The sequence below is a fragment of the Gopherus flavomarginatus genome, chromosome 4 (assembly GCF_025201925.1).
Source record: "Gopherus flavomarginatus isolate rGopFla2 chromosome 4, rGopFla2.mat.asm, whole genome shotgun sequence".
Lineage (NCBI taxonomy): Eukaryota > Metazoa > Chordata > Testudines > Testudinidae > Gopherus > Gopherus flavomarginatus.
The window spans coordinates 5,629,707-5,650,549 of NC_066620.1; the positions used below are offsets into that span (position 1 = coordinate 5,629,707).

General features: G+C 40.2%; 1 protein-coding gene across 3 annotated transcripts in view; it reads left to right on the forward strand.

Annotated features, from left to right (window-relative positions):
- The window catches only part of RALGAPA2 (Ral GTPase activating protein catalytic subunit alpha 2), a 309,497-nt gene that overhangs the window by 47,981 nt on the left and 240,673 nt on the right, over nt 1–20,843 (forward strand). For all 3 annotated transcript variants that reach the window (XM_050951273.1, XM_050951274.1, XM_050951275.1), the window contains exons 4-7: nt 10,879–10,936; nt 16,662–16,705; nt 17,079–17,256; nt 19,678–19,793. In XM_050951273.1, coding sequence (XP_050807230.1) covers nt 10,879–10,936; nt 16,662–16,705; nt 17,079–17,256; nt 19,678–19,793 — 396 coding nt within the window. The remainder of the gene's footprint in view (nt 1–10,878; nt 10,937–16,661; nt 16,706–17,078; nt 17,257–19,677; nt 19,794–20,843) is intronic.

Sequence of the window (20,843 nt, forward strand, 5' to 3'; positions counted from 1 at the left end):
AGCCTGTTTTCAACTGAAATAGTTGTTTTGTTTGATATTGTTTGGGCCACAAGCTACATACTCACTGTTTGTTCAACCTTGATTATCACCAGGGTTTTGTTTATTCTTGAGGTTAGAGCCTCTGGACTTGGATCACAGATCTAAGAGCTTGTCTACACTGGCACTTTACTCCACTGCCACTTTCTCACTCAGGGGTGTGAAAAAATGCACCTCTGAGTGCTGCAAGTTTCCAGGCTGTGAAGCTCCAGTGTAAATAGTGCACCAGTACTGGTAGCTATTCCTCTTGTGGATGTGGGTTATTTTTATAGCCTTGGGAAAGCTCTCTCCCAGTGCTATGCTGCAATTACACAGCCATGTTAAAGCACTGCTGCGGCCAGTGTTTTAACATTGCTAATGAAAACATGCCCTAAGAGACTAGTCTCAGCCCCTGTGGCTACCAGCAGCGTCAAGCAACTGATGGATTCCAAGAAATCGCAGCCTCTGCTGGGGTAGGACTCAGTTACTATAGCTCCCTCAGTCAAGCCTCTGAGGCTGCAGATGCCCAGACCGAAGGTTATATGGTCAGATCCCACTGCCCTGGTTCCTAAAGAGGGGTGCCTATACTTGTGCTTCCTAGCTATCCAACCCCGACAGAACCCTTGTGGCTGCAGGACTGGGGCTGGTTATGACTTCCACGTCTTGATCCCGGAAAATGGAATAGCTTAGTGTGTCAGATTCTGGGCCACCAGAGCCTTTGGTTGTAGTGCTAAGAAAGAGAGGCATAGAAACAAAACAGCTGGTGTTAACAGTGCTGGTTCCTGTGCATCAGAACTGTCAGATCTGCCTGATTCTGACAAGATTGCTATGGTTCAGAAGCAGAGATCTGCTCCGCCTTTGGTAGTAAGGGATATAGATCTGTGTCTATCTTCAGATCTGATGTTGGCTCCTGTGTCAGTCCTGGCTATGTCCTCGTTTTTGGAGAGCTCTGTCACCGTGACAGCCCAGGTTCATCTGCTGGCTCTAGTTGCTACTTCAGTTCCGATTGGGGGAAACAGGTTCCCTAGTTCCAAGGTCGTCTTACTCATTCCCTATTAATTAGAGGAGGTCAGAAGATGCTGTGGGTCTTCCTCTGGCTCATACTTTCCTCCCTCCTCCTAAGACCCTGCAGGTTCTCTGCAAAGAGCTGGATCTCTTGAATCCACTGTTACCACCATTGCATTCTATATCAGATCTGGACCTGGATCCTTACCAGGAGGAAGATAAAGGAAGAATATAGAGACCTGTAGTTCTCTTTGTGCCACCCTATAGTTGTTCTCCGGCAGGCACATTCCTATACCCTAGTTGGTGGGGAACCTGGCAATCATGGGGCCTGTGGCATTACTGGGGGCCCCCTTGGGAGCCTTTTAATTATCCTCCAAGAGATTTAAGTGGTAATGTTTTGTCTGTTAAAGATTTGTCAGTCTAGAAATCTTCTGATTTAACTCCTACAGATCTGTCAACATTACTGACAGTGATACCTAAAACCCTATTTGAGGAACAAGATGAGGAGGTAGCGCCTTTAATAATAATAATAATAATAATAATTAATAATAACTTCAAGGAGTACAAGATCCCTACCCATTTTGGATGGTTTGCGACAGCCAGCTAAGTCCATATGGACAACACCTGCTTCTTGCCAACTTGTTTCTAAGAAAGCTGACAGGTTGTATCAGATACCCTCAAGGGTTTTCCTACTTTCATTCCCACACTGTTCCTAACTCAATTGGAGTAGCTGCTACCAGTAACCGGTGCCTAGATCTGAACTATCACATTCGCCCGGGCTGATAAAGAAGGGACGAGAGTTGATTTGTTGAGGAGAAAAATGTTTTCATTGTCCCTCGGGATTAGGGTGGTGAATTATTAGGCAGTCATTGCCGGTTACCAATTCTACCTGTGGAAAAAGATGACATGCCTGATAACGGAAGAAACCTTGTTTGATGTTTTGGATTGTGCTGCCAGAGTTTTGGTGTCTGCTGCGACTATCAGGAGGCATGCATGGCTCTGTTCCTCCTCCCTACCTACGGACGCTAGAATTAAGCTGGCGGATCTTCCTTTTGAAGGGGGGGCGGTCTAAGACGATGAATAGCTGGATTCAAGGTATTTAAACAAATATATTTGGAAGCTTTGGTTCTGCATGTTGACTCTTGCCACCGTAATCCCTTTGCTGTCAGTCATGAATTGGTGTATTACTCTTGATCTAAAGGTTTCCTATTTTCATATTTCAATTTGGCAAACTCATTACAAGTAACTTTGATTTGTGGAGACCGGATGCCACTTTCAGTACAGGTTGCTCCAATTTGGCCTTTCCACAGCACTGTGGTAGTGGCTCATCTGAGAAATCAGGGTAATTTTGTTTAATCCTATTTAGATCATGGTTACAGATTTATTAAGATGACCCAGTTCCTGTTACAGATCCAGCGATGTCCCACCCAGAGAGTAAAACACTTCCTGGGTTTTAGGGCAGCCACTACATAAGTGACTCTGTCCATCTAAGAATGACACCTTTACAACACTGATTGTCTCCGGTTTTATAGGCCAAGTTTGGACAGCCTTCGGGAATTGATCACCGTGCCGCAGAATATCATAGTCTCCCTAGACTTGTGGTCAGGCAGAATGGATGTGCTCAGGGATGTACAGTTCAATTATCTGGGTCCATCCTGGACAATGAGTTCAGATGTGTCAGTCATGGGTTGGGGAGTGCAACTGAATCATTTGACAGTTTGAGAGCACCACTCCTCTCAGGAGCGATCCCTGCATATCAGTGTTTTGGAATTAAGAGCTGTTCACCTGTCTCTTCGGTCATTCCTTTCTCCCACCTGCAAGAGAGGGTTGTACGAGTAGTGGCAGACAATACATTAGTGATTGTAATACATCAACAAGCAAGGGGGTGCCCATTCCATTCTTCTGTGCATAGAGGCCATACATTTATGGGATTGGTATTTGTCACCAATTTGCATCTAGCAGGGGAAAACAATATAGTCATGGACCATCTCAACAGAGACAGCTCTTGGATGTATGAATGGTCCTTAAGGGATCAGTTGGTTTAGACTAAATTAGCTGACTGGGGTCGACAGAGGTGGACCTGTTTGCAATGAGGGTCAACAGGAAGTGTTGCCTCTTCTGTTCCAGGGAAGGCAGGGACAGTCAGTCCTTGTTGGATGCTTTCCTTTTGCACTGGGGAAAGGGCTTGATGTATGCATCCCCCTTCCCGTTCATTCAGATAGTGCTAAGGAAGAGGCTCAGGATAAATCAAGGATGATGCTCATTGCCTTGGCTTAGCCATGTCAGCGATAAACCACTGATCTCCTTCAGCTGTCTTCATGGAGTTGTCATGCATATGTCCCCAGGTCTCCTGTTCCAGCAGGAGGGTAGGATCTTTCATCTGGATCCACAATCTCTTCACCTGATGGTATGGCTGATCAGACTGTGGCTGAGCAGTCATGTTCTTCATCTGTGCAGGATCTACTAATTAAATTACAAAAAGAGTCTACCAGAACTATTACCATCTAAAGTGGTTCTGATTTCAGACTTGGATGAAAGGGTGATCTGATTCTCCTGTATCTGCTTCCATTTCTTGTGTTCTGGAATACCTCATGTACTTAGAAAACCACATCATCATTAAAGATTCACTTGGCAGCCATCTCTACATACCTCTGTTTAACTGATGGTAAATCACTATTTGCTCATTGTTTAATTTATGAAATGGTTATCAAATGGGTATCCCTTGGTTAGGGATCCCATTTCTTCTTGGGATCTCAATATGATGCTGGCCATGTTGGTGAAATCACCCTTTGAACCCTTGGTTGAGTGTTTTGTGACATTTAGCTATTAAGATAGTTTCATTATTGTCATCACATCAGCCAGGAGATTGAGTGAGTGAATGATGCCCACCGTTCACTTCTTTTCCTACAGACAAGGTAGTTCTCAGACCTGATCCCATATTTTTACCTGAGGTAGTGTCTGATTTCCACATGAATCAGACCATTAATTTGCCTTTTTTTTTCTTCCTCTAAGTCTCTCCCTAATGAGGAGGAATCAGTTCTACACAGTTTGGATGTTAGGCTCTTGCCTATTCCTTGGTCAGAACTAAGAGTATTTGTAAATCACCTATATTGTTTTGTTTCTTATGCCAAGAACCACATAGAATATATGGTTTCTTTCTAGACTGTTTTTCGGTGGATTAAGCAACGTGTCACTGAGGGCCACATGCTAGTGAAAATTCCTTTGCTTGCTGCAATTTAACCACATAAGAGCTGAAGTGGCTACTTCCTTTGCCTGTCTTAGGCAAGTGCCAGCTGCTGAAATTTGCAGGGCTGCAACGTACTTTCACTAAGTACTATGATCTGAACTTGGCTTCTAGGTTGGACACCAGACTAAGTCAGTGCTTTAGTCTCTATTGAGCTAGGACTCTGTCCCCACCCCCACGTTAGTTTTCAGCACTTCCAGTCTATCCCATAAGTGGGAATATGCAGAGCCACTCAAAGAAGAAATGAGGGTTACCTGCCTGTAATCAAAGTTCTTTGAGATAGGTCTGCATATTCACACTTCCCACCTGCCTTCCCTTAATCTCTTGGCTATCAAAGTCCTTGTCATTCTGTGTCTTTGGCTTTGCACTGGAAGGATCTGGGGTGGTGAGAATGCACCACCCCCTTTATAGCATTGCCCTTGGTAAGTTGTAATGCTGAGGGGAGGGATGAGATGGGGGTGCGGGAACACTTTAGCTGACTGCTAGAAGAGCTTTCTACCATAAGGCTCCACAAGGTGGTTCAGTACCCATAAGTGAATATGCAGAGCCATCTTGAAGCCCTCTGGTTACAGGTAAGTAACTTTTATTTAAGTCAGAGACCCATCTGGACATGAGACATTTTACAATTTCCAGTCTGAGGACTTTCCTGCAACCCACAGAAACCTCCAAATGACTGGACACTTAACTTCTTATTGCAAATAAAGGAAACTTGTAAAGGAAGCATGTCACACACATAAAATAAACCTTTGCAAAACCCTGGTGATTTGAAAGAGTCATTTCTTTGACATTTTTTCCTCTAGTAATCTGGGGGTACGTCTACACTACGGGATTATTCTGATTTTTCATAAACCGGTTTTATAAAACAGATTGTATAAAGTCAAGTGCACACGGCCACACTAAGCACATTAATTCGGCAGTGTGCGTCCATGGTCCGAGGCTAACGTCGATTTCCGGAGCGTTTCACTGTGGGTAGCTATTCCGTGGGTAGCTATTCCGTAGCTAGCCCATAGTTCCCGCAGTCTCCTCCTCCCCCTAGAATTCTGGGTTGAGAGCCCAGTGGCTGATGGGGCAAAAATCATTGTCGCGAGTGGTTCTGGGTAAATGTCGTCAGTCATTCCTTCCTCCGGGAAAGCGACGGCAGACAATCATTTCGCGCCCTTTTCCCCTGGATTGCCCTGGCAGACGCCATAGTGCGGCAACCATGGAGCCCGTTCAGCTTTTCTTTTCTTTTTTTTTTTTACAGTCACTGTATGTGTACTGGATGCCACGGACAGAGGCGATACTCCAGCGCTACACAGCACCATTCATTTGCTTTTGCATGATAGCAGAGACAGTTACCAGTCGTTCTGTACCGTCTGCTGCTGGTGTAAATTGGCAGTGAGATGACGGTTATCTGTCCTTCTGTACTGTCTGCTGCTATCATGAGTGCCCCTGGCTGAGATCGGCCGGGGGTGCAAAGGCAAAACTGGGAATGACTCCCCGAATCAATCCCTCTTTTATGGTTTCTAAAAGTAGTCCTCCCTGCCTAGCATATGGGGCAAGTATACTAGAGAACCAGTGTATCAGAGTGCACAGCTGCTCCATGTCAGATCCCGCAGAAATGATGAGCTACATGCCATTCACCGGGGGGGTGCCCCTGCAACAACCCCACCCGTTGCTTCCCTCCTCCCCCAACCTTCTTGGGCTACCGTGGCAATGTCCCCCCATTTTTTTCATGAAGTTATAAAGAATGTAGGAATAAGAAACAGTGACTTACTAGTGAGATAAAATGAGGGGAAGGTAACCTCCCGGTGCTATGACAGTCCAGGCAGGACATTAAGCGGTGCGGAGGAGAGTAGCCCAGCATTCCACTGCTGTGATAGACCAGGCAGTACAGAATCTTTTCTTTACACAGGAAAGGGAGGGGGCTGATGGAGCTCAGCCCCTAGTAGCTATGATGAGGATGGTTACCAGCCGTTCTGTCCCATCTACTGGGAATGACCAGGAATCATTCCTGTTTTTATCCAGGCGCCCCCGGCCGACCTCACCTGAGGCAAGCCAGGAGCACTCACGGGCTGATGGTGACGACGGATATCAGTCATATTGTACCATCTGCCACCAGGGAGGGGAGAGGAGCGGATACTGCTCTTCACTGCCGCAGCATCGCATCTCCCAGCGACATTCAGTAGATATAGGGTGACATTGAAAGAAGTCAAGAAACGCTTTCTTTCCCTTTTCTTTCACGTGGGTGGGGGGAGTAAATTGACGAGCTATTCCCTGAACCACGCTGGACAATGTGTTTGAACCTACAGGCATTGGGAGCTCAGCCAAGAATGCAAATACTTTTCGGAGGCTGCTGGGGATTGTGGGATAGCTGGAGTCCTCAGTACCCCCTCCCTCTCTCCACGAGCATCCATTTGAGTCTCTGGCTTCCCGTTATGCTTGTCACGCAGCACTGTGTAGCTTGTAGATTTTTTTTTTCAAACGCTTTGGCATTTCGTCTTCTGTAACGGAGCTCTGATAGAACAGATTTGTTTCCCCATACAGCGATCAGATCCAGTATCTCCCGTACAGTCCATGCTGGAGCTCTTTTTGGATTTGGGATTGCATCACCACCCATGCTGATCAGAGCTCCATGCTGGGCTAACAGGAAATGAAAATCAAAATTTCGCGGGGCTTTTCCTGTTTACCTGACCACTGCATCCGAGTTCAGATTGCTGTCCAGAGCAGTCACAGTGGTGCACTGTGGGATGCCGCCCGGAGGCCAATACCGTCGATTTGCGGCCACACTAATCCTAATCCGATATGGTAACACCGATTTTAGTGCTGCTACTCTCGTCGGGGAAGAGTACAGAAACCCGATTTAAAGAGCCCTTTATATCGATATAAAGGGCCTCGTAGTGTGGACGGATACAGCGTTAAAGCGGTTTAACGCTGCTAAAATCGGTTTAAACACGTAGTGTAGACCAAGCCTGAGTTGTACGCTAAAGAGGAGTTTCCAATGCGTTTGCAGTCTCATCAACATAGTGCGTGTTGGTGCTTCTCGTAGAGCAAGAATTATGGAGTAATGATTTTCAGCTTGCTGAAAAGTGAACTAATAAGCTGCTTGTCCTTGACTGATTCGGTAATCTTCACATCATCTTACAACTAGTTTAATTTTTCTTCAATAGTCTGCATTTACAGTCCACTCTTTAAAGCACTAGTTTTTAGAAGTAATTTGCTGCTTTTCTATTGTATATTACATTTTCTATAATTCTTCCCACTCTTTATCAATGAGAGTATTTCCATGGAAGTAACTTTTATTTGCTTTTCATTTACTTCTGTTTGTTCTGTATCTGAAGTTATGTTATGTTTTTGACATAATTTGTGCATCACATTATATTCAGACATTTGTTAATAATACTTTAATATGGAGAATTCCATATATTTATAAGATTAACATACTATGCCATGTATTGCAAACGCTCATGCTATTGGGAGCCATATTTACAATTTACCAGTATTTCACTATGTACCCATTTACATTGTGTTGCCGTACAGCATAACATTTTACACTTCTTTGTACACTAGAGCAAGTAGTGTGTTTTAAAATCTTACGTCATCTATGGTCTTGGAACAGGTTCGTCCTGAAATATTCTGATACAGAAAAAGGTCACTGGCCCTTTTTAGAGGTATAAAAAATTGGGTATCGAGTGCTTTTTTTAATATTAGAGGAAATTATATCCAAGACATAAATAGAAATAAATACTTTATGATGTATTTATTTCCTTGCAGTCAATTGTTTTTCTTTCTTTTTCTTTTAGTCAATTTATAATAAGTAAAAAAAAAAAAAAAAAAGTTGAAACGTTTCCGCATTGGATCCCTTTTAAAAGATACATTCTGAAGGTCCACCAGTTCATTCAGGTTTTTGTAGCAATTTATTTTTTTCTTAAAAGCCATGAATTCTTACTGTGCACTATGCATATACAATATATTGTGTGTCTAACATTTATCTGAATGCATGAAAAGTTCAGCATGATTTTTTATTCTTCACATTTGGTACATGTAGTGTTATAAAACTTAGAATGAAAACACCCAAAAGAAAAGTTCACAATTTAGGATAGAAAATAACAGGAATTAGATGATTACTGTCAAAGGTAGTATTGAAAGGTGCAGATCTCCTAGTATTTTAATACTTGGATGGATAATTATTGTATCCTTGTATATCCTGCAATCTGATTGGCAGAAACATGGTCTTTAACAGGTAACCCCCCCCCCCAATTATTTAATCATGACCTCATTTTGAGCCAGTCAGATCTTTCCATTCCAAGCACATTTACCTTGCCCATAGACAGAGAGCTAGACATCTGGCCATGTGATTTTCGGGATAATTATTGTTAGCCACTGCTGCCAAGGTAAGCCCCGGGTGAAAGCCTATGGAAGAACTTGTGGGGATTATGTTGAAACAAAGTAAAATGAGAAACATAGAAGGGATATCACAGACTTACTTTCTCTTCTGAGTTAACTATAAGAAGGTTTTTAATACTGTCTATGGGACAACTCCCATGGTAATAGTTATAAAGGACTTTTACCCTACAACTCTGGCTGCTGTAGAAAACTGATGTGACCTGAGGTCTAGTTCTCAATGTCTATGAAGTTGCCATGACTATCATTTTCTGCTATTAAGAAAAGAATGTTCCATTTTCAGAGACTGTCATTGGAGAACTGTATACGACTTCTGAAACACTTTGTTTTCCAACAGATTTATTCTGTCGTAATCCATCTTTTGAGCATATCTTTCCAATGGCAATAATGGCTCACTTGTTGGCCCTGTATGAAGAAATAACTAAAATGTTAAGTGTTGTCTGCTTGGCTGTATTGCCTTAATTCCTCTTACCAGTCTTTATCTTTAAAGACCGAGAAGTGGGTCACAGTTGCTTACATTATTACTCGTCACTCATTTTGCATCATGCATGTAGTTTTTCTTAAGAACTGGTGGTGCTTTAAGTTTTGTGAAAGTTTGTTCCCATTGTTTTGTGTGATGATGAAACAGTACTGTCAGTTTCTTTAGAGATAATTATTTGATCTTTAAAATTAGTGTTAAAACTAATTTTCCTTTTGGATTCTTAATCTCTTCTTAAAATCCATCGCTCAGCAGCTGAAAAGTTTTCAGAAAAGAAAAAGAAATTCATGTTCATCATTTTTGTATTAATTTGATCCTTTTATATTCTCAGCAGCAATAAGCTAGCAATTACTTGCCAGAGTTACTTTTCTGTTGGATGTCAGCCTATCATGCACTTTCATAAAAAAGACCTTTAATTGCAAGTTTTGCATGATAGCAGTTTTCAGGTATCTAAACGGGTGTCATCAGGAAGAGGGAGAAAACTTGTTCACCTTAGCCTCTAATGATAGAAGAAGAAGCAATGGGTTTAAACTGCAGTAAGGGAGATTTAGGTTGGACATTAGGAAAAAATTCCTAACTGTCAGGGTAGTTAAACACTGGAATAAATTGTCTAGGGAGGTTGTGGAATCTCCATCTCTAGAGATATTTAAGAGTAGGTTAGATAAATGTCTATCAGGGATGGTCTAGACAGTATTTGGTCCTGCCATGAGGGCAGGGGACTGGACTCGATGACCTCTCGAGGTCCCTTCCAGTCCTAGAGTCTATGAATCTATGAATAAGTTTGCCACATTGGCTTGCACTACACTTAAAAGTCATGAAAAAGCTTTCTTTGCCAAGTATAAAAACAACAAAATTAAGTTTTGGTGATTCATACACATTGCTTTGTAGCATTATAATTCACTGGCTTAGCAAGCAGCAAAATTTGATGGCCTCAGTTGTTTTTCCAGCCAAGATTATAGGTCCCCATTCATCGAAGTACTTAAGCATGTGCTTAATTGCGTTGCTTTATTGGTACCATATAGAATACCAAAGTTAGAGGTTGTGGTCAAGACTTTCCCTCTTCCTTGCCTTGATCTTCCTCTGTTAGAGTCATCCAAAAACTACAAAGGAAGACCACTACATCTTATTGCACATGAGTGCTTCACCAACTGCATCTGCTGTGGAGTAATTAATGTAACTTTATGTGATTCTGGTCATTTCCACTCAGCAGATGAAAGTGCAGGTAAATCAGTTCTCTGTAAGAGTATTCACAGAAGTTCCCCTAGGGCTGCTTGAGCTGGTGGATCTGCCAACATTAGGTGGTGGAAACAAGAGTTCGTTACCCTTCTAATACATAGAGTGTAAGATTTGCTCAGATCTGTCCAATATCCTGGCTCTGACAGTCACCAATATCAGATGCTTCAAAAGAACATGTAAAAACCCTAAAGTGTGCAGTTTTGAAATACCCTGTTGGTTTATGCTCTGAAATATTAGGGTTTCGATCCTTTCTAAAACAATGGAAAGTTTAGTAAAAAAATTCCTTGATGGTGATACTTTATAAAATGTAATTAGAATTGTGGTTAATGAACATGATATACTCTAAATATCTAGGGAAAGTAAAATAGTGGACACTAATCCTTGCTACTGTAGGTGCCCTTTTTAGTATTGTTTAATTCATGTTTGGCTTGGAGGGACACATGAACTGTTTCATAAGATTCTCTAAATGATCTAATTTATTATGGAAAAGTTAACTGTTTAGTTTTGTTTTCTGCAGAAAATATTACAGCTGCTACCTGAGAGGATATTTTATCGATGGCATTTCCACAGTATAGGTAAGAAGAAACACTAAAAAAATATTTTAGTAGTAGCTTAAAGTAAAAGTCCTTTTTCACACTATTGATTTCCCACCCCTGCCCTCATATTTTGCTTGATCATGCAAGAACTCTAACTGGCTCATTTTCCACTTTCCTTGTTGTATTTCCTTTAACTCAAAGTAAAGAAAAGAAAATAACAAACCGTAAGCTTGTACTTTGTTCCCTCACTGTTCAATCTGTTAGTCTGTTTTGCAAGTATTTGGATTTGCTGCTATTGGGGTGCAACTCCTGTAACCACTATGCCACTGTGATGTTTTGGGGATTACCCAAACCAGTAAGGAGTTTAGTCACCATCTGCTGTGTAACCTTGGGTGCCTTTATGCTGTGGAGCTTTCATTCAGAACCCTGACACCCGGAGTTTGCCCACAAGCACAAGGTCTCACCCTGGCTTCCACCAGCCTAGTTACTCTTTGCAGAGTACCACAACAGCCCTTCCAGTACAAGTCACCCCAAACCCATCTACCCTGCATTCTTAAGTACTAGACACTTGGACTTTCATCCTCTGCTTTGTCTCCCCCAAAGGTGTGAAGCCAGCGCACCCCTCTCTCTCCCCCTAAACACCAGCTTATTTTGGTGCACACACTGGACAGTTTGCATGCCAGAGACCTGCTTGGGGTAAAAATAAAAGGCTTGTTAAATAAAAAGCATCGCAGTTTCAAAGATAAAATAGTATGGAATAGCAAACATATACAACTTACACAGCAAATAAATATAAAGATAAAAATAAAATTAGATAAACTCCCTTCTCTAATATCAGAGGGGTAGCCGTGTTAGTCTGGATCTGTAAAAGCAGCAAAGAGTCCAGATGTATTGGAGCATGAGCTTTCATGGGTGAATACTCACTTCGTCGGATGCATGGGTAATGCAACTCACCCATAATCTCTGAACAGTTTCCCAAAGTCCCTCAGTTTCTCTATGAAAACAATAATTTAATGCCTCTTGTCCTTTTTTCAATGGACTACTATTTGTCTTTTCCTGGCTAGAACAATGGCAGCTGTTGGAGCTAGTCTCCTTTGGTTAGGAAAGCAGCCCCTCCTCAGCCTGACAGCACCACAGATTATGAGCACAGTTTGCTATATTCATGAATACATAAATTCATAACCACAGTCTATATACATATCTCAAATGAACATCAAGTTCAGAACATTACATGCTTTATAAAAGACCTTACTCAACATATTTTTATAGTACAGTAATAGTGTATATAATCAGTTGATTCAACTGCTTATTCTTTGGGGTTCAACCCCCCTGTTCTTCCCTGAGGGTGCCCTAACCTTGATTGTCACAGCAGTATTAAAATATGTGTGTAAAATATGGTGGTTTGCCATTAAAAACTTTCTTTTATTTTAAATATAAGTTGGTTAGTAATGCCATTTCCAGTGAAATTTTCAAGGGCATCTTTGTCATCATAAAAATTCCAGTGGGACTACTGTCCTCTTACATAAATTGCCATGAAGATCCCCACAAAAGGAAGTGTACATCATGCCCTATGAACCACAAAGCCATTTAGTAGTAGTAGAAGAGTACATAGGAAGAGCTTCAATATCAGCCCTAAAGCTAAACATTTTTGAACCTTCAGCTCTTAAAGGTTCCATTCAGCTACAGTCCTCAGTTCCTTTTTCTCTCCCTGTCAAAGCAGTCACAAAACCCTTCATTTATTTATTAGTATTTGGCTGTCTAGTTTCTTCTTTTGCCACAAGGGTTATTAAATAGTTGTAGCTTTTAGTTCCAGGGATTTTTTTTTCCAAATAGTACAAATCCTCGGCATCGCAAAAAGAGTGAATTACAAGGCTCATGTTTTTAGCATTTGTATTTAGTAGAGTGATAAAAGCATCAAAATCCCAGCCAGATCTGAGTTCTGCTCCTGATTCTGTTGCTGACTTGTGGAGCCTTGGGCAGAGTTATTAACCTCTCTGCCTGTTTTCCCATCTGTAAAATGGGAATAATACGTAGGCATTCTTTTGCAGAGTTCTTTGAGATTCTTGGATGAAAAGCAGTACACTGAAAGGCAAAAAGTGGCACACAAGATGATGGACTCTGAGGTAGTTTCAATCCATAAAGCAATTAATGGATTAGGATGACAAATAGATAGAGAACTTTCATCTGTGCTTAGAGTAGAATCTGGCTCCAGTATGTTTTGTTGTTTATATGAAACCCTATCCATTTTCTTCAGACCAATACTTGAAATTGCAAAAAGATAAGTTGCACTTTTCAGCGTGTATAAACTGAGAAATATGGAAATTAATTTGCCATTATTTTTTTGAAACTTCATGCTTCTGGGATGAGCAGATCTGAAAAATCTTTAACTCCTTGCACAACATCATGTTCTTGAAAAAATAGAATGGAGATTACAATATGAGATAGGGTTTTGCTGTATTTTGTGGCACAATAACGTTAATGACATCAGAGTGTCATACCCGTTTTGCAAGTTAGCAGTGTTGTGGTACAAACTATATGGCATACTACATCTGAAAAAACAAGTAACATGCCTTTTGTTGGATAGAAGGATGGGGGCAAGAGCGGGGGGGGGGCATGGTTTGAGGGAAGAGTTGGATAGAAGGGGAAGTAAGAGGACTGGAGCAGGAGGAGGAGGGATTGGATTGAGGGGACAGGAGCCAGGATGGGTTTGAGGTAGCAATCAGATAAGGGAAAGGCGATAGGGAGCAGATAAGTACAGAGGGGAACAGGTACAAACAGATTCAGGGCACAGAGGCAGAAGGGTCTATAAACCACTTGAGAGAGTTCCCCTGTAGAACCTGGAATTACACCCAACCCTGTCTGAACTTTCCTTTGCTGTCATCAAGCAGCTGTGAAACCCACTGACAAAGTATGTCTCATCTCCACTAGTGCCTGAGCAACATAGAGGATAACAGCCTATTACTGCTACCAGTTATTCTGTTAGATCAAGTGGGAAGTCTGTGCTGTGCATCTAAAGATCCAAACCTTGGTGATGACCTCAAGGGCGGTAGGGGAGTGTCAGTATGTCTCCATATGATGATATTTCAAGGTTTTTTAGTTAAGCAAATGAATATTTTTAAAAACTACATTAAAAGAATATTAAGATTGCAAAGCCTAACACACAAAAGTTAGGAAATGCCAGAATTAAGGTGGCCTGTGAAATCTTAATTCAGCTGCTGTGTGCTTATGCATTATGATAGCCTTTAGTACATGAACACATAATATGCTTTCCATTGGACCCCTGTCTCATTCAGTGAATAGGTAGGTAGTTATTCAGTATTACTTTTTATCCTCCTCATTCATTGTGTGGGCCTGAGTCTTATTTAACACAGGCAATTCAAGTCCTCCACTGAATACAAAATTATTCATTTCCTCCTTAACATGTCGGGTGCCCTCACCATAGTATCACAGTGCTTCACAAGCATTAATGAATTAATCTTCACAATGCCTCTGTGAGATGGGGTGGTAGTATTGTCCCCATTTTACAGCTGGGTAACTGAGGCACAGAGAAAATAAGGCCAAAATTGTCAAGTCTCCACTAATTATGGATGTCCTATGTGAGATACCTAGGGCCTGACTTTTCAGAGTACTTAGCATTTTTATAGCACTTAATATGTTGAAAGCACAGCTATAATGACCTTCAGTTAACGTTGTGTATGCCCAGCACTTACGAACATCTGGCCCCAGGTATCATATGCAGGCACCCAGAAAATGAAAAACTACTGTAGAGATGGGGATAAAATTTCATTATCCGGAACAGTGTTTAACAATCTCAACCTGTAGAACATCCTTTCTTCGTTTTTCCTTTCCTTGCCTTGTGCCACTACACACCTTCCAACTTCTGCAACAAACGAGGAAAGAGTCCTTACAGTTCAACAGACTCATATTTTACAACCTTAATTAGTTCCCAGAGCACTCTCCATCCCCTGTACTGAATGAGGTTGGGGTCCTATGAAAAAATTGTATGCAGTCATGCAGTTAAAGACTGTGTATCATAATGCGTAAGCGCAAAGGAGCCAAATTAAGATATCATAGGCAAACCTAATTCAGGCATTTTCTGATATCTGAGTGCTCGACTTTGCAACATTAATGTTCTTTGAATGTAGTTTGTTTATTTAATAAACATAAAGATATAGCACGATATGGCTAACAAGCTAATATTATTCTCTTGTATACTGTGGAAAAGCCAATAATAAAATGAGGCAGAAATAACTTTTCTGACTAAATTTCACAGCTTGAAGGGACAAGCTTTTCTCAGGTAGTTCAGGGCTCTAAACCACAGTATTTGTAAGCCAAACTTTGTGGCTTGTGTTAATGCATGAAAACCAGAAAGCAAAACTGATCGTTGTTGTTTCATTGACTTGGATGAATTAAGTAGAGAGTAAAGAGACACCATAAATACTGAGAAGTAAACTAAATTAGCAAAGTTCTCTAAGTTTTAATAATCTAACTTGTTTGGGACACGGAAAGGAAACTTTAACATATATATTTTAACCTGATGGTGTCCCTGTAAATTAATTTGAATATGTTAGATGTATTACTGCTTTGAAAATGAAAAACTATACTTCTGATTAGCACTAAAGCAGTCAGAATATCCACTGTTCTGTTTATTGAATATAATTTGGACACATGGCACATTTTTAAAGCACCTTCTTTATTTGGGATTTCAACACAGATTTTGCTGTTTCATCAACCAGTGTGTTTTCTAGCTGAGCAATGAATTTATGATGGGAGCAGAAATAATGGGTGGAAATAAAAGGTCAAGGAAAGGGCTGTTGTCGAATTTCCAGTTAGCACATACAAAAATAAAAGGAGACATCTGCTGGAACTGCTTTCATTATAATTTCCTGTAAATTTGAACAGCATAAATTGGGTTTTGCTCAGACATTATGTAACTATTGTATTGTTTTGATTAGTCAAAAAGTCATAATTTGGGGAATTTTTAGCCAACTTCAATTAATGGGCAAGTAAACTTCATGGCACATTAATTTGTGCATGCACATTGTGTGTACAAATAATATTTGCACATGCAAATGGTTTGCTTTGACAAACAGTTACTTAATGTTCATGTGCACTAACAATAAAAATGCAAATGTATTAGGGCAGTAGGTTTACTATTGTATTGCAAAATGGTTAAATCTCTTGTTCAGTAGGGCAGAGAGTACCATGTTTAAGTAATGCATTTAATAATAAGCCATGGATGTGTTACTTTTTCACTGAGATATTATTATTTTTGAGAGTTCAGCTAATAATATTCCGCACTTTCAAATTTACTCTGATGTTTATTAAAGTATTTTGTGTTAGTTGATTGGCATTTTCAAAATTGTCTAATTTTGGTTCATACAGTCTTATTTGAAAACAGGTTTTAGTCTTTGTTCTCTTAGTTGTTCGTACACCTGCAGGCCTTCGTGTGTGTGTGTGTATTTTTTTTCTCACCAATTGTTGTCAGTATTAGTTCTTCTGTTCCCATGTTTCTCCCTTCCCAAAATGTCAAAACCATTGTAATCAATTTTCCAGTCAGTCATAATATGAACTATGGGCATGAAATGTTAATACAATTAGTTTTAAAAAAGACATAAAATTAAAGATTTCATGGGTCAAAGTAACCAGTTTTTCACTGATAATGTTTTAAAAATGGTCTGTTGTGGTAAAAATGCATTTTTGACAAAAACAGACAGCTTTAATAATTTTAATGTATTTTTCTATTTCATTTTTCTAATTTCAGGGTCAGTTTTGAAGAAGCTTTTGCACACTGGAAACTCTGTTAAGGTATTTCCCTTAGATGACATATTAGTGTTTCTTGCTACTTTTTAATTCCAGAGCTACCAGAGGTGTTTGGCCTCTGGTTCAAGGCAGAGCAGTTTCAGGACTACTCTAACGTGTGGTGGTAATAATGGCTTTCTAGCAACTATTACATTGGCCGGATATTGGCAGAATGCAGCAATACTCCTGAATATGCTTGTAGCGCACCCTCAGTGCTACCTCTTAATATGGTCAGAGGGCTCACTCGAGAGTGATAAGAGTGAAGGTGCTTATCTTCATATTTTTTAAAAAGCATTTTTTATCTTCTTTAAATATTCAGTATTTTTACTGCATTTTCCTGTTTATATCAATGTAACTTTCTACTTTCTTTTCCTTTTAGATAAGATGTGAAGGAATCCGACTATTTCTTCTTTGGCTTCAGGCACTTCAGACAAACTCTACAGAGGAGCAAGTGTTAATTTTTGCATGTCTAGTGCCTGGTTTTCCAGTGTTCATGTCATCAAGAGGTCCCTGTACACTGGATACACTCATTAGCCCTACTCCTAATTTGCCTGATGGTAAGTAAAATCATCAGAATTAAAGTGCTGAATATATAGCCCTTTCTGGCTGCTAATTCATAGAATTACAGATATTGCTAATAGGGGAAAATACCTAATAGATCATACTATCCATCTCTGTAAACCAGTGAACCAGAGACATGTCATGTTGAGATTATCTATTACAATATTTTGATAGTGCTGTATTCCTCTAGTCTTGTAGTTTCAGAGTGCAGAACATTTTTATGTTACTTGGTGTTAAAGATATAGAAAAGAAGTCACCAGATCTTTTTGCACTGCTTTGCTACTTCCTGCTGGTCACTGAGCGTAAGTAGATCTAGACAGTTCTGTTCAGTATAAAATTTAAAAAGAACTTGAATACTATATAGCCAGTGCTTATATTTAGGTGAAAATTTCTTTCTAGATGACTATAAGTAGAAAACGAATCCTAAATTATACTTCATATATTGTCAGCATGGATCTCATATTTGTGATCCACCATGAGCACCTCGACCTCTTCCCCTCAGAGATGGAGAGGCTTTGTTTGTGCTAGCAGGGAAAAGAAAATCCTTGGGACCCTTTAAGGATTGCTCACCCTTCCTCTCTCCTTGTGGGCATTTAGTCTCTTGTGGGTTTGGGAGGGATTTTTGTTAACTGGCTGGATTGAAAGGTGCAGTGACCTACATGTGAGGTATCGGGTTTCTAGGTCATGGTGTGGATATCACACTAATCTCTTTTTGGATCTGGGAAGGAATTTTTCTCACTAGTAGATTGGTCGGGTAGTGTGGGTTTTTCCACTTCCTCTATCAGCAGTCCAGTGATCTGGTGAGTAGGTTAGGTTGTAAAGTGTTCATGTTCTCGCAACTTGACAGGTGTCCGTTGCAGGTACTTGTTCAGTAGGGGGTCAAGTTTCCTGATCAACTGAAACTTAAATCAAGATTAGGGGACGGTATCCCCTAAAGAAAGATAAAGCCCAGGAAAACAGATGAGTCTTTCAGCATCTCTGAAGCTCTTCAAATCTGGACTCTTGCAGACCAAACGGCAGCAAATTCCAGAGTTTTCATTTAAGAACATTAGATTGATCCTAACTATTCAAGTGTAAATGCAAGAATCATCTCTTTGCTAAGGTCTTTCCGCAGGAGGAGTCCACAGGCTGTAAAGGGAAAAATTTAGCAGGCAAGAAGAAACAGTGGGGTTGGAAGAGGAGGAACAGGAGAAGGAAAACTTAAAAAATGCATAGTATAAGGGGGAGGGGGGCATCTGTGGGAATATTACCTTCTGGGAAAGCTCAGTGCCATTCTTAATTGTTAAATTGAATACTTTACTGATACTTCAGTTGGATATCAGGGACTATTGATTCCATACACATCCTCTCATTGATCTGAACAAAGGTGTATAAGGGACTGTGGTTCCAACCGTCGTTAGTTAATCCCTTCCTTCTATTATTTTTTCAGTTGTTGGCAATCTTGTTCTCTGTAAAGCAGAGGTAGGTAACCTATGGCACGCATGCCGAAGTCGGCACACGACATGATTTTTCAGTGGCACTCATGCAGCCTGGGTCCTGGCCACTGGTTCGGGGGACTCTGCATTTTAATTTAATTTTAAATGAAGTTTCTTAAACGTTTTATAAACCTTATTTACTTTACATACAACAATAGTTTAGTTCTGTATTATAGACTTAACAGAGAGAGCTCTTCTAAAAACATTAAAATGTATTACTGGCACGCGAAACCTTAAATTAGAGTGAATAAATGAAGACTCGGCACACCACTTCTGAAAGGTTGCTGACCCCTGCTGTAAAGAGCTAATATGTCTAGTGTTGTCAAGGCTTCATATATTCTGTAGTAAGATCCCTGGATTCTCTGGCACTCCAGTGGAAATTTTCATTATTCAGTGGCAACTGCAGATATGTTTTAAAAACAGAGGTTTAAATTAAAACTTAGTATAAATAATAGACCTTGTGTTGTTCCTTTCAGTGTTAAATTCAGTTTATGCTGTTCTCACGTTTTTAGTGTGCCACAGATTATCATCTTTAATTTTCATAGTTAACAAGGTATTAAAATGAATTGGGCAGTTCACATCTGTCAGAGCTACTATTTCAGGCTATCTGCAAACTCAGACATCACTCAGTTCATTATTTGCAGGATTGTCACTACTGTGAAGGTTAGAAATTCCTCTCTCAGTAAACTGGTTTCATACTGGAAAAATGTGTGTATTAGATTGCAGTGGTTAGGGGGCTGATGCTGTTTCTAGCTATATATTTTGGGGTGTGGGTAGATATGAAAACAATCCAGCTGACTAATGGTACGTGGCTTTATGCAGTCAGTATCCGTATTTATACTATAATATTTTATAAAATATGACTACATCACAAATTAAATTTATTTATACCACTATTTTAAAATTTTAATATTTTTAAATAAATCTTTCTCTGTATTTTAGCAAAGATTTATCCTGAAGAAATAACTCCACTTCTGCCAGCTGTCTCTGGTGAAAAGGTTGCTGAGGATCAAACCTGCTATTTTCTTCAGATATTGTTAAAGTATATGGTAATCCAGGTGCGAAAAGAATTTTTTGTAAACTCTTTAATATGTGGGGGAACATACCTGTGGTGGGAGTTTGTTTTCGTTGTTTCTACTTGTACAATATTTTTCAGATGGTGGTTATTGTCATCCAGAGAGTTGCTTTTTTTATAGAAGAAAGGAAGTCAAATATTTTGTTGTGGCTTTTGTATTGAAATTGGTTATTTCTGTCTCAATAAGTAAAACAAGTAAGGGATGATGTTATATCATGGGGGGGGGGGCTTGTGTTTTGTTTTTGTTTATTAAAAAAAAAAAAGCTTTAGTTTATATCCATAAAGAAGGTTTCTCACAAGGTAAACAGTTTCACACAAATCCCTAGTCACTATGCTCCAGCATCTGACATCAGGAAGCTGATTTCAAAGCTTAATTAATTCTGACTTTTCATACAATAGGTGCACTTTGCACGTATCTCAAAAGCTGTTAATAGAATAATCCCTCTCTCAGCCATCTGTATTGCTAGTATGATAAGAGGTGGTCGACCCATTTCAGTCAAACGATTCAGTCATAACTCTTCAAATCCCTGTTGCTGGTTACGTTACAGAATTCTGAAGAATTCTAACAAGTAATTTACTCTTCATGTAACCTTTGAGGAAGGTCATCGTGTTAAATCAAGATAAAGCCAAGTAGTTATGAAATGCATTATGGTAAGCCACACCTCTGAATTCATGTTTTCCACAGGACTTCATTCCATATTTGTCTCCTATTTTACCGCTAGTCTCTAAGGGTATGTGTACACTGCATCTGGGAGTGAGTCTCTCAGCCTGGGTCTGCTGACTCATGCTAGCATGCTGAAAATAGCTGTGTAGACATTGTGGCCTGGGCTCTGAAGCCTGGGAGGACTTCAGAGCCTGAGCTCCAGCCTGAGCCACAACATTAAAACATCGTCTACACATCTATTTTTAACATGCTAGTGCAAGGCTTACTGGCACACGTCTGTGGACCTGTGCTGGGAGGCTTGCTCCAAGATGCAGTATAGATATAACCCAGGATTTCAGCGAAGCTTAGAAAGTTCATTGGTTGTTGATT